Source organism: Protopterus annectens, chromosome 14.part0, assembly GCF_019279795.1.
Source record: "Protopterus annectens isolate FY-2018-M chromosome 14.part0, PAN1.0, whole genome shotgun sequence".
Classification (NCBI taxonomy): Eukaryota; Metazoa; Chordata; order Ceratodontiformes; family Protopteridae; genus Protopterus; species Protopterus annectens.
Genome location: NC_056748.1, coordinates 436,262,676 through 436,276,678, shown reverse-complemented (window position 1 = coordinate 436,276,678; position 14,003 = coordinate 436,262,676). Strand labels below are relative to the sequence as shown.

The 14,003-nt window shown below is 37.4% G+C and overlaps 1 protein-coding gene across 1 annotated transcript in view; it reads right to left on the bottom strand.

The window, feature by feature from the left end:
* The window catches only part of USP54 (ubiquitin specific peptidase 54), a 1,304,502-nt gene that overhangs the window by 96,391 nt on the left and 1,194,108 nt on the right, over positions 1-14,003 (bottom strand). The window contains exon 21 of the mRNA XM_044056203.1: positions 3,396-3,517. Within this exon, the coding sequence (XP_043912138.1) occupies positions 3,396-3,517 (122 nt within the window). The remainder of the gene's footprint in view (positions 1-3,395; positions 3,518-14,003) is intronic.

The following is a 14,003-nucleotide window of genomic DNA, read 5'->3' as shown; positions in this document are numbered from 1 at the left end:
TTTCATCCATCCGTCTATACAAACCCCCCTTTTTTCTCATTTTTTGCACACAGAGTCATGGTGTCACATCGACAGTGACCAATATTTATAGTCAATGGACATACTAATGGGTGGCTAGTCCTGCCACAGTTATTCTTTAGTATCACACACATGACTGCACATGCACACTCACACCTATGGCCAGTTTAGGAGATGCTCATTCCATCTACTGCATATCTTTGGAATGTGGGAGGAAACCAGAGTACTAGGAGAAAATCCATGTGAACACAGGGAAGCCTTGCAGACTCCACACAGAAGGCATCCCAGCTGACAGCTAAACCAGATTAACTCTTGCTGTGATGTGGAAACCTCCAAAACTGTTATTTACAGGCGAGGTAAGTGCTGCTGCACCCCCACACCCTTTCAGTTAAATATACTAAGTCCACAGTCGCACAACCATGTAGAAAAGGGAAATCACCTCATGCAGTGAATCACTGCTTCTGGACAAACACAAAATTGTAGAGAGGGAGCACAACATGAGAGTGGCCACTGGCAAAGCACAAATGGTATCCTGTACTAATCTGCCTCGTAATTCCTACGATCTTAAACCACACCAGCAGTGATTGTCTACTGCCTTTTACAGTTTTACATGGAATGTGATATACTTTTAAGTAAAATGTGTATTTAATTAACTTAATTTGTTATTCAGTGAAAAGCAATTAAAATGAATTGATTGTACACACACACACACACACACACACATATATATATATATATATATATATATATATATATATATATATATATATAAATGTGTATATATGTATATATATATACATATCTATCTATATATATATATATATATATATATATATATATATATATATATATGTGTGTGTGTGTGCACGCTCGCATGTCTGACAGCATGTTAAATGAATGAGAATTTGTTCAACTGTGTGCTCAGTTGGATAAGGCTCATGAATTGTGAGAATTTCGAATGTTGTCTTATTCAAATGGAGGAAGTTTTGACTATTTATTAGTCAGGCAAGCATAGCTCACAATGAATCAGAAACAAATTTCAACAGAATCAGGGACAAATCTAAAAATAATCAGGAACACTTTTAAAACATCAGTAACTTTGGACGCTGACAGAATAAGAGAATGAATTAATGCACATTTTCTCAAGTAAAATAAGTCTACAACTCTAATATTTGTCAATATTTATTAAGTGTAATTCACCATCTTTTCTCTAAAAGTCACCAGTTGTAGGAGGGATTAAGCATTCGACAAACTGAGTGGCTCCCAAATTATCTATCTCTCCATATATATATATATATATATATATATATATATATATATATATATATATATTTTTTTTTTTTTTTTTAGTGTGTGCAAGTGTGTGTGTGTAAAAAAAAATATGTTGAATATCTTTGTCCTGACGTCTGATCATCCAGATCCCAACAGGGTCATTCAGACAGAAGTCTCTTCACCTGGACGATAGCTGTGCAACTGAAGACACAGCTGAGTCAGCTTCTTTGTGTTGCCAGGAAACCCACAGCATGTAGTATAAATCATGCCACTGTGTACAACATTTGTAAGGTAAATAAAGTGGCTCAGCAACTGCAATTAATCCAAGTAGCACTAAAACGTTACATCACAAAAGAAGATGTCTGCTTAAAACTATTTGTGTTTGGCAATGCATCAAATGGAATTCCACTTAAAGGAGGGAACTCAAGATTCAAATCTCAGTGTGTTAATAGGAAACAAGAGCAATTCTCACCCATTTTCTGGCAGTCAATAAACATCTAGTGAACTGTTACTAGTACACTAGCAGGGGGAACAAAGACCTGGTTGATGTAAATGATCATATAGTCCCCACTATATGTCATCAAAAACTGTTTCTGGATGCTGCTAAATCCACTAAACTTGTTTCAGAAAACAAACTGTGCCTAGCGGTCAGCAGAATAAAATGGTTAATCTAGTATGAAAGCTTCAACATGCCCTATGGTCAGCAGCAAATAGTTACCTTCTGACGAAAACTATGAAAATGATACTACTTTTAGAAAGAGGAGATTTGTCATTTTTTTATTAATTTTGGGATACTTTATTTTTAACTGCATAGTTTTTTGTGTGCCTGATTCTTTGTCATGTTTTTCTCTAATGACAGAGCCAACACTTCTGGGAATGCAAAGGTTGGAGACTGACTGAGGTGAGGAGGGTATTTTATTGGTGTCAATTTTGAGTTTAGTGGTGTTTCTGTTCTGCAATGTGGAGTAAAATCAAAAACTATTAAAGTAAAGCTAATCTATTGCAGTTTTATTTCCTGCTGTGGAAGTTGAACAGTACTGAGAACTGGATTAACCACGCTGCCAATTTGAGTCCATGAACTTCAGAGACCTTCTAAAACTTACTTTGAAGTTATGCTTCTTCTTGCAGACAGTCTTCTTAGTGAAGTCTTTGAGGAGGGAATGACACTCTTCTTCAATAGCACCATCTGGGCAAGAAATTGCGGTTGGCCTATCCAATGTGAAAAACAAAGCCCGTGGTATATGGGCTTGTAAGGCCAGAAAAGGAGTGAAGAAGCCTGGCAGGTGAAGCAAAGGTGGGATGGAAAATGGTGGATTGAAGGCAAAACGTTGCTGTAAACAGTCAAGTGCAGTATGCGGAGCATTGTGGATGGAAGCTCCCTTGAAAATTAAGGCTAATGGTTGGAATGAACTCAGTTTGTTTGACTGGCTTACCGGTGTCAAAAGGGGAGATGCTAGTAAATTTGATCCTTGTGTTATGAAGGCCAGGAGGACCAAATTCAAGTGCATTGATGTTCACAGAACCAATACATGCTGAATTAGCTTCTGGTAGGTGGAGAGGGGTTCATCAGTGGGACTAATGCCATGTATAGTGGCAGTACAGGATATACTGGTATGAGCTGGGTTGTAGTCAGGCTCTGATGCTAGGAAATTGCTGGTAAGGCCAGGCTTTACATGGCCACCACCAGATGACTATAGTCAGTTTTAGAAAGGATCAAATAAAATGAAAGATGGTTTCCCATAACCAGCAGTGCCCCAAAAGATGATGACACCTGACTGGGTAAAATATGGTTGGGAGTTGGCATAATGGTTACAGTGTTTACTTGCCAGACACAAGGTACACATTTTGATTTTCACCTCTGAGGAACATTAGCTAAGCTCAAAATGGTCCACAAAGGCAGCCAGCTTTGTTTTTCACATTGGATAGGCCAACCGCAATGTCTTACTTAGCTGAAGAAGTCTATACGAGCATTGTACATTTCAATAGTCACATTTAAGTACAAGAAATGGAAGATGACCTTACATTCAACACACATGCAATCTTGTATTGTACTGAATCCTGAGGAGAAAAAAAAACAGAGGTGGTAGAAAGTTTGTAATTATTACCTTTGTTCTGTGCTCCAAGCCTTTCTCATGGATCAGGGATCTATAAGCAGCCCGTTCAATGTCTGCAGTTGGGGTTTTAGACTGCCCTCTTGAAGTGCTGTGATTCATGCTACTTACTGAAACTGAAGGCAAAATCATAAATGAACACCAATGAAAATAACTTGACATCAAATATTAGTGACTAGTTTCTATTTGAAAAAAAAGGTCTCACAGATGACATTTAATTATAAAAAAAAAAAAAAAAACATAAATGTTGCTAATAAACCTAATTTGAATAGTAAATTGTTAAAAAGATATAGTATGACTTCACCAAAGGCATTTATTAAACATCTTGGTATTTTGTTATCAGACGATATAAATGAGCTTATTAAACTGAATTGTAATATTACTACTGAAAAAGTTAAAACATTAATTAAAAAATGGAATACTTATTAGATTTTGTTTTGAAGATATGTTAATGCTTATTAAAATGATTTTATTATCTAATATTCTTTATTTTACTCAGTCAACAGCATTAATACTGGCAAAAAGTTTTTTTAAAAGCTTTTAATAAGTATCATATGAACTTTTTATCGTATGCAGATAAATCAAGAATGGCATTTATTAATCACATTAGATACTGTTATAAAGGAGGTATCAACTTTCCCAGTACAGAAACTTATGCTAAAGATTCAGTCTATAAAACAATATTATACTGGCTGGATAGCTCTTACGATGCTGAATGGAAATTTACTCATGTTGATATCTATGATAATTCAAAATTTTAACGTATGAGTTCTTTCTTTTTAACTGACAATAATAAAATGTTATGGATACTAAAAATATTCTGCTACTTCACAATATAAATTAATTGTATTAGTGTTATTTAAAAAAAATTAAGTGCTACATTTAAAAAACTCTTATTAAAATATGGTTATTTTCTATATTTTATGTAGCTTTTACATCTGAGTTCAAAGACAGTAATGCTTTGGATACCATGTTAGTACTGAAAAAACATGAATTTAATATAGTGGTCAGTTTGCTTTAATAAAGGGGATATTGTAATGACTGGTGATCGGACGCGTAAATTTAATCTGGAAAATTCAAGTAGAGGAATAATAATTAGGAAAATATCTAATTTAACAGACTATAAAAAATAATGTCAGAAAATGAAAAAAGTTGTGTACTATAATTTGTGGAAATACTATTCTTTAATTATTAGTAAGCAAGAAGATATAAAGATTACTTTAAGTTATATAGGTACTTAGCAGAGTTGGAATGCAAGGTTAATAACACATTAGGATTTTATTCAGACTTATAATTTAAATGAAATTGATAATGAATGTAATAGAAATCTAATACTCAGGTCTATTAGTTTAACAAAGTCCTGTGTGTCTTGGAAAGCATTTACATATAAATACATTTTTAAAATGATCAGATTATTGCAAATATTTGTTGGAAATGTAAAAAATCCTTGAAAGCGGATTGGTTTTACATTTTTCTTAAAATGTGAAAAAAAAAATCACATTTTGGAATGGCATTAGATCCTTTTTTATGGTATTATGGTATGATAATTGTGTGATTACTCACGCTTTGTTATTAACTAATACATCATTACCAGATTGTATTAGCACTTGGTCCTTATTAGCCATAGCAAGGAAAATGATTACCACAAAACAGAAAAATAATTCACCTCCTAACTTTAGTTTAGTGATTTTTTTTTAATTTGACCCCCACTGTATGCCAGATAGAAATGAATGCAATTTCTATAAGAACAAAAGGGAAAATTTAATTTTAAATATTTGAAAAAAATGAAATTGCTTTTGGATAAATAGCTTTAATGTCAGACAATAATAATAATCATAATAGTTAATTTTATAACTCATCGTCAGATTAGGTGCTAGTGTCATATAAGTGCTGTAAATATTAGCGATGCTAATTTGAAAAATACCCAAGGGCGTTATGAGCACTGTGGAAATTCTCACTGTCTGGGAGGGAGCCAGTGGCAAGCAAAACATACTAAAAACAGAATTAAACAACTCCTAACACAAAACTCCAAAGGATTTGCTAACCCACACAGAATCCACATATGATGAGCTAGTTAAAAATCCCAGTATTCTGTAATTTGCTCTGTCAAGTGATTAATAACATGAGGTTTCAGCTAGGTGTTTTGTTGAAGACAGCATCTTCTGCTGGCCCTCCTCATGATCCTAATGGAAATAAAAAAGCTAGTAAAATCTAGAAGACAAACCTCAGGAACCAGATCTTTTTCTTCTTAGTCTTTACTGGTCATCAAAACAGATAAGTACTGTCTGAGCTACATCTGTCTAAAACAGGTTTAAATGTGCCCAATCAGAACTGTTGAAGGTAAACTGTTTCACACAGCCTCAAATGCTACATACTTTAAATATTCCTTTTAATTTCAGCTATATAATCTGAAACATTTCACAATGACCATGTCTACTACCTTGATATGGCTGTACATGCCATCTTTTCTGCTACTTATTGTGCTGTGTCATTACAGTTATGATTCTTGAAGTCACAGGAATAATTCAGAAATACTTTTAGGCATACCTCTTAGTTTCTTTGGTTAACAAGTCTAGACAAAAACAAAGATAATGTGGGGGATAAAGGCTCAAAACCAGGGGTACTTTTAAATACTGCTGTAATTTACTTAAAAAAGTTAATAGAGCAACATGGTTTGCATATGCATGCATTTTCTAAACAAAAAGAAGCATGAAACTTTAGCATCTGGCATTACTAATTGACTGAAATTCTAAATAATTTACCAGAAAATCAAAAATTTTATGAGGAACATGTTTTAATTCTGGTAGTTGCCAAAAAAGCAATTACTAGAAAATGGAAATCAAAGTCTAAACCAACTGTATTTGATATAGTGAATACTGTAACAGAGAAAAAAGAACTGCAAGTGGGAATGTTTAGAAAAGGGTAGGAGCAAATTACACACAAAAAATGGAAACTGCGGGAACAGTACATGCAGAGTAATGCTTTGGAGGAGCTATAAGGGAAAGCAAGAACTGATCAATTTGTGTAATTTTGGATTGATGATAAATGTATAAATGTGAAAAAGTTAGCATGGTTTGTTTTGTTGTATATAACTGTATGTTTGCCTATGTCTTAAATGATGACTCATGAAAGGTGTTAAAAATATATGAGGAACAGGGCAACAATAAAGAGCAACACCAGAATGGTTTGCAAAATTAGGAAGATTTGGGAGCTATGCTTTTAGGAAATGCCATCAAACGTGGGTTTAACAGGATTCAAAGCTGTCTCTGTTGACTGTTAAGAGTATGATTTGAAATCTATGGCAGAACATAAAAGATAGAAACAATGTTACATGTATACTTAAACAACAGTCCAAAGGAGCTACTGTCCTTTAGGTTCACAGGTTACTAAGAGATTATTAGGCTAATGGCTTAAGAGCCCTTACAAACCTAGCCAACATAACCTGATTTTATCCAATATATGGTCCCTAGTGGCAAGAGGATGGCATAGGTTTGTGCCTATGCATTCAGTATTTTACAGGTTACCCTTGTCAATAAGGGACATAGACACTACCTGAGATGTGAATTTGCAATCCCTCATCCATTGATTCAAACTGCATTTGAAGAGGGCCAGGGTAGATCTCTGCTTAACTTGAATAGGAAGCCTGTTCTAAAGAAAGAGTAATCTCTGAGACACATATCTGTCTCCCCAGCATGTTTTATTTGAGTCACAGACCAGGTTTAGATACCTAGACCGGGTGGCCATTGTGCTGTTTGTCTTGCAGATGTGTAACAACTCCATCAGGGCTGAATTTGCGAGTGCCTTGTAGGTTAGGCATGGGTCACTTCTTAATAGTCAGTAGGACACAGAATAAAATGATAGGGCTTTTAGTCTACCACATAGGACATGTTGGTAACACTCTGGGTTTTCTTTGTGAGGAACATCTGAAAATATTCCAGCTTTTGTATGTGCCTAGTCAAGTACATGCCAAATGATACACTGTACTAGATTACTGGTCTAAAAAGGGCTAAGTACAGTGGGACTACAACTTTTTTGGATCTGGATGCCATATCTTTACTTATAAGCTGTCCCACATAGAAAGACTTCCTCACCACTGTGGACACACGGCAGTCAAAGTTGAGGCTACCATCTATCTGGGTGTACCTAGCCCTCTAACCTATGAGTCTATTCTTAGGGGTGTGCTATTATTGTTGTAATTTGCAGGGGTATTTCACTTCCCAAAGGGTATGATAATGCCTTTTTCACATTTAGCTTTAGGCCATGGCTCTGGCACCAATCATTTGTCTGATTTAGATCCTCCTTAAGGATATTTACATCACTGGTAGATTCAGTGATTGTCTCCAGTTTGCAGACATTGGCAAACTTTCTCACACAGTGGCTTTCCACATTAGCCTTGACTTCAGGGAAATATATTTTGAACAGAAGTAGTGCCAGCAGTGAGCCCTGAGGCACACTGCTAGTAATCGGCCTGTTGCTGGATCTGGATTCACCCACTTTAACAAAGTGTGTTCTGTTCATTAGACAACTGGCTATCCATCTGGTGATGTAGGGATTTATGCCCAGTTTTGTGAGATTATTTACATTCTCAGAGTAGGGAATTATGTCAAATGCCTTAGTCAGATCACAATTGGTGGTATGTACAGTTTTCCCCTCATCCATGGCCCTAGTGACTTTCTCAAAGAAGTCCACTAGATTTAGTAGGCATGACCTGCTCTTGACAAAACCGAAATGGGCTGAGTCCAGTGACTGGAGGTTTCATATGTCATTATTTATCAGGTACTTGACTATTCTTTCCATGGCCTTACATATAAGACTAGTCAAACTTATGGATCTGTAATTTCCAGTGTCAGTTGAAGGTCCACCATTATGCAGAGGGATGACTGTTACTGTCCTTCAGCAAGAAAAGAACACTGTCAGGGTAAGGTATCACCTCCCAAAAAAAAGCACAAATCCAAAATCAGAAGAGGATGATACTCCACAACAAACGAAGCAAAACCAGATGAATGAAAAGACAAGTCCTTTATTCGAATAAGTAAGTGCTTTCACGTTGCTTGGAACGCTTCATCAGTCATTAGTTGAAGTCTGATGAAGCGTTCCAAGCAACGTGAAAGCGCTTACTTATTCGAATAAAGGACTTGTCTTTTCATTCATCTGGTTTTGCTTCGTTTGTTGTGGAGTATCATCCTCTTCTGATTTTGGATTTGTTCCTGTCCTTCGCTCTACCATGAAAAATTGGTCCAGAGGCTGTAGTTAAATAGGCATCCTAATGTGCCTGATAGGTCCTCAGTCAAGTTGTTTAAAAGGCAGCCTGGTATATTGTCGGGACCCACTAAAGCCATGTTTATAGCTTTAGAGAGCACAGTGGCAACCTGTTTTTTGGGAAGGCAGTGGAGGAGGTTATTTCTTGGGAAACAGCTTGAGGTGATGGGGAGGTGAAATTTGAGTTGACTTTATTGGCCATCAGATTTGCTACATCTTCTGGCTGAGCATATGTGATGCTGTCTACAACTAATTATGCACATTAATGGATGCTGCCCTTAAGACTGCAGGCATAACTGAAAAATGTCTTATGGTTATCCTTAGTTTTGGAGGCTATTTTTTGACTCAAAGTCTGCTTTCAGAGACTTGACTAGTTCCCTGAATCTCCTGTTAAACTAATGAGGGACTTTTTGCTTTGTTGTGAACATTCCCTGATTTTCTTTCTTTTGTTGTACAACCTATTAATAGCAGGGGTCCACCAGGGTGGCTTGTTTCTGCAGTCTGACCTGGGCTTATTTCGGTCTGGTACTGCTGTTTCTATGCAGTTGTTTATATGGTCATATTGAGTTTTTGTGTACACCTCCATATAAACTTCTATGTTTTCTGGGTTTAAAGGAGCTTGGAAACTATCTATACTATCACTTAAAAGGCGGACATTTGCCTTAGAAAAATTCTTAACATTTTTGGGGTTAGGTGGGGTTCTAACTTTACCTTTATTTCAAGAAAGAATGCTTTGTGATCTGATCTTACCAGTAAGGACATCACACTTGGGTGGGGGGGTGGGGTGCTTGCAGCACTCTCTCATATTTGTGAGTATCAGGTCTAGGATATTTGGACCCCTAGTGGAGTGCAGACTACGTGTCTCAGAGCATTATAATTTACAAAGTCAAGAAATCTTTGTACCTGGTAATGGTCATGTATGCCTCCCACTTACTAAAAGGTTAGTTAAAATCATCCATGAGTATGGTACTGGGCTGGATGGTGAGTGATTCAAGTAACTTCAGGTATGCTGTATAGGTTTCCTCATTCATGGTGGGAGACCTGTAGCTAGCAAGAATATGGTAATAGATTTTTCCCATGGTTAGTTGGACAAGGAATAGCTCAAGCATGTCATATTGTTTGACCAGCCTCAAGGTGTACTTATCCTTTATGTAGATAGATACACATCTGCTTTTTGCTCTTTCATCATCAGTGGATGGTCAGAATGTATGAAAGGCATTACAGCCATGCACTGCCACAGTGCTTTCAGTGGCTTTAAACCATGTTTCAGTAACTGCACAGACTTCAGCATTCTCCAGGGTGAGGACAGCTTCTAGAGAGTGCAGTTTTTCACTGAGACTCCTAGCATTGAGCAGTAACACCTTAAGCTTGTACTGAGTAGATTTTGTTATGTTGGAAGGTTTGTCTGTTTGGCAATGCCTAAAAAAGGCACTATATGAGTGGATAATGTTTTGGCCAATATCCAAAAACCTAGGGGTGACCTGCCAAAGCAGTGTTGCCTGTCAACCATGATCTCCTGGGCTGCCAAGTATTGGACCCCATAGCTAAGCCAATTGTTAAATTCAATCATTTTCAGTTGATATAGTGTCATCGTCATTGGAGATGGTAGAATGCTGCTCAATGCTAGGCACATATTCTGAAAGCTCAATCATGTCTCTCTTCATATATGCCAAGTCATTTATGCCCACATGGACTATGACTGAGTCATACTGGTGCTGAGAGGGGGGAGTGACCAGAGTGTTTGCACGATCGGCCAGATCCAGGCCCCTGAGAGGCAATTAACTGTAACCATCTCCTTATTCAGCATGATAAGACAGACATCAGTGTTTCTAACACTGGAGTCTCCTTAAGGACAAAATATTGCGTTGTGGAGGGTTTCACCTTATGGCTTGGTAGTTGAGACAATGATATGTGGCTTTATGCATAGTGATGGGAATTGTCTTTTTTGTGTGCATGCAGAGTTTCTGAGGACTTCGACTGAGAGGCCTTTGAGGTTTGGGTAAGTTACATATGAGCACCTCCGCATATGTAGGTCTAGGTGTCTGGTCCTTGTAGGTGTAGAGAATGTTGTGTGTTTATCATTGACGACCTGTTTGCTGCTTTTTGTATCTATATGTGAGTCTAGCCTCCAGTGTCAATGTGTAACTACATCTCTCACATACTGTATTTGTTTGTTTCAGAATAAAATTTTTGTCAGTGTACATAAAGCAATTGGTACATTGCCTCTGGATGCCCAATTCATTAAGCTAGATGCAGAGATAGCAGGAAAGTGCCTATCCATGGAAGCAAGTCATAGTGTGTACTTTGCAAAGGACAGGAGTGTAGAGTGTATGTAAATGAATGAGCAATGGATGCTTACTTGGTGTAATCTACAGCTAACCTATCAAGTGAAATGCTGCCCAGCACCCAAATCAGATGCTCTTTGAGCAGTGATAGTCATGGGTGCAATAATAATGTAATCTTGACCTAAATAGTCGTAACTAAATGTGGAAATGCTGCTCGCCATACAAACTAGTTGCTCTGTGAGCAGTGTGGGACTGAGGTAAAATTCAGAGGTAGTTTTTATAGGGAAATTTCAGCATATGGTGATTGCATACAAACGAAACACCACACATCGCTAAATGCTGCTACAAGAATGCATCCTTTGACCCTCTTAATGTAAAAATGACTGGTTTGGTACCCATGTGTTAAGGAAGCACAAACAGATGCCTAATACTAACTAAAAACACAAGGCCGTGTATTTAAATGAAGAACAGCAGCCCTTACAGCAGCTATAAAGTGCAGCTTTAAAGAAATGCAGAAAAACAATAAATAGCAGTCTTGAGTTCCAGGGCCTCAACCTATCCTGAAGGCATTTATAGTTGCTGTAACCTAATTAGAGCTAGTTCATGGTCAAATGGGGCCACAAGCAGGGTAATGGATTGGGCCCCATCTCCCTACAGTCATTCCAGTGTCCCATTATGTGGCTATTTATTCCCCATTTACCATAAATGTTGTGGATACCTGGCAGTGTGCATACAGTTTTTTTTACTTCTACAGTGATTACAGATATTTGGATCGAATGTGGAAGTTTTATTTCACATATTACAGCACAAATGCTGATAGCCATTTACTAAACAATCACTTCAGTGGCTCTGCTGGACAGAGGCACAGGGAACTAATCTAAGGGGACGGCGAAAGCCAACACTTTCTGGCTAGGCTTATAAATGCCTTCGGGCAGATAGCCTAGTACCCACCTATGAACCCATGAACCTATAAAATAATACTGTCTCACAATGAAAACCGATTTAAAGTGAAGAGCAGAAAACTTCTCTACTCATGAAACTCACATTCATTGAACTGATTTAAAACCCACTTTCATAGAAAATGCATCTGGCTACTGGCGAATTAAGTTTCACTTTGGGCTGTTTTCAAAACATGGGTCCCTTGCACACATTTTTAGGATGACACATACATGCACATGTTCTTTGGTTCACCTACCTGATTATATGAAATTATATTCCTTGTATAATGCAGCACTACTCGTAAGTGTATTTTAAATTTCTAGTTTTGACCTTTTTTTCAGGAAGCAATGAAACAAAATGTATGAACCAATAATGACAAAACTACCTATTTCAGAACATTTCAACCATAAAAGCCCACTCAAACTTCCATCATTACAATCCACCAATATCAGTCAATATGCACAATATCTACAATGTAAAAGTCATCTGAATAATTCCACATTAAAGAGAATTGTAACTAATTAAGTGGTCACTGTTGGCTAACAACTTTACATTTCAGTGTTTCATCTACAAATTCAGAGCCTGTTGCCCTTGAAGAATAAATTGCCTAGGTTACACAAAAAATGGTGTGCTAGTAATATTACAATAAGAAATGTCTGCCAAACAAACAGCAGACTCATAGTTACCAGGCATCTCATTCAAAGGAGTACACACTCAGGAGTGCAGCAATCACCCTCCCTCCCTTATGCTACACATTAGTGTCAGTAAGCAATCCAGCTGTTGTGGGAAGACAACCCACAATCTTCTGCACCAAGAGCAAGTGTACTACCTGTTGCATCACTGACACTGAACAACACAGCTTTGCAACTGACAGTGACAGACTGTAATCCTTAGTGATTAACAAAAATAAATAAATAAATAAAATTAAATTAAATGAGGCCTGGCAGTTGCGGTGGAGGATTAAGCCACTTGACTGCCCTTAAGTTTTAAGGTTCTTGGTTTGACTCTAAGCAGAGTCACTTAACTAGATAGTGCCACTAACTGGGACATTACACACACACACACACACACACACACACACACACACACACACACACACACACACACACACACACACACACACACACACACACACACCTGCTGTAAAGGAAGGAGCAGCTGTCCTCTCACCAAAATGTTTCTGTGCATATCCATTCCTGTCACTCTGTACCTCCCCTGTGGATGTCTTCTAGTTAGATCTCCCATACAGGTTTAGATGACATTAAGACATTGTTCTAATGATGAGGTTTCTGGGGCTTTCAGAAGTTATGAGGTAAGGAAGTTCTCCTGCAGGGTCCTAATGCTTGCTGTGTTTATGGAAGGATTACTTTTTTTTTTACTTACTTACCAAATATTTTTTTATTCCCAGGCCAACATGCCCCCCCCCCTATCAACATGGGCCTTAAAACAGCTGCCTAGGTTGCCTAGTGCTGGACCTGGCTCTGAACCTAGTTCTTTTTAAGGGTATTGGTTGATGGGTAAATGAAAGATTGTGAAGCACTCTGGAACTGTACAAGTGGAATGGCAAATGGCATTATATACAGTGTAGGTTTGGGACTATGAACTTCAGCCCTGCTCAATATGTTGGACAGGAAATCTGAATGTGAGACAAAGATTCTGGATACATCTACGTACTGCATGCAACTACCACTAATATTTATTAAACTCCTTTCAAGCCAATCTACACAACTTCTACAAAACTAAAGTTGCAGTTGAAGACTCAGAACTAATTTAGGCACATACATTTTAACGTTATCCTTAGAGAAGTCTGTAAAAATCCTCTATGAAAAGAAACAGTAATTTACTTTACAAAGATACTTAGGTACAATATCCTTTCTGTCAAACAGGTTAAGCTTGAAGATATGATCCAAATGTTAGTTATAAGAGAGTGATGCTACATTCAAGATGGTACTAAACATGTTTTATGATCCTCCCACATCTCCCTGATGATCAACGCACATCATGGGATTTTCTGTTGCTAAGACACAATGGAGAAAAAAAAACAGCAATACAACTTCTCTCACAAGTGTGAGAAATCAGGAGCAGTGCTGACAAAAGTATGTTGGAGCACAGCAAAGCT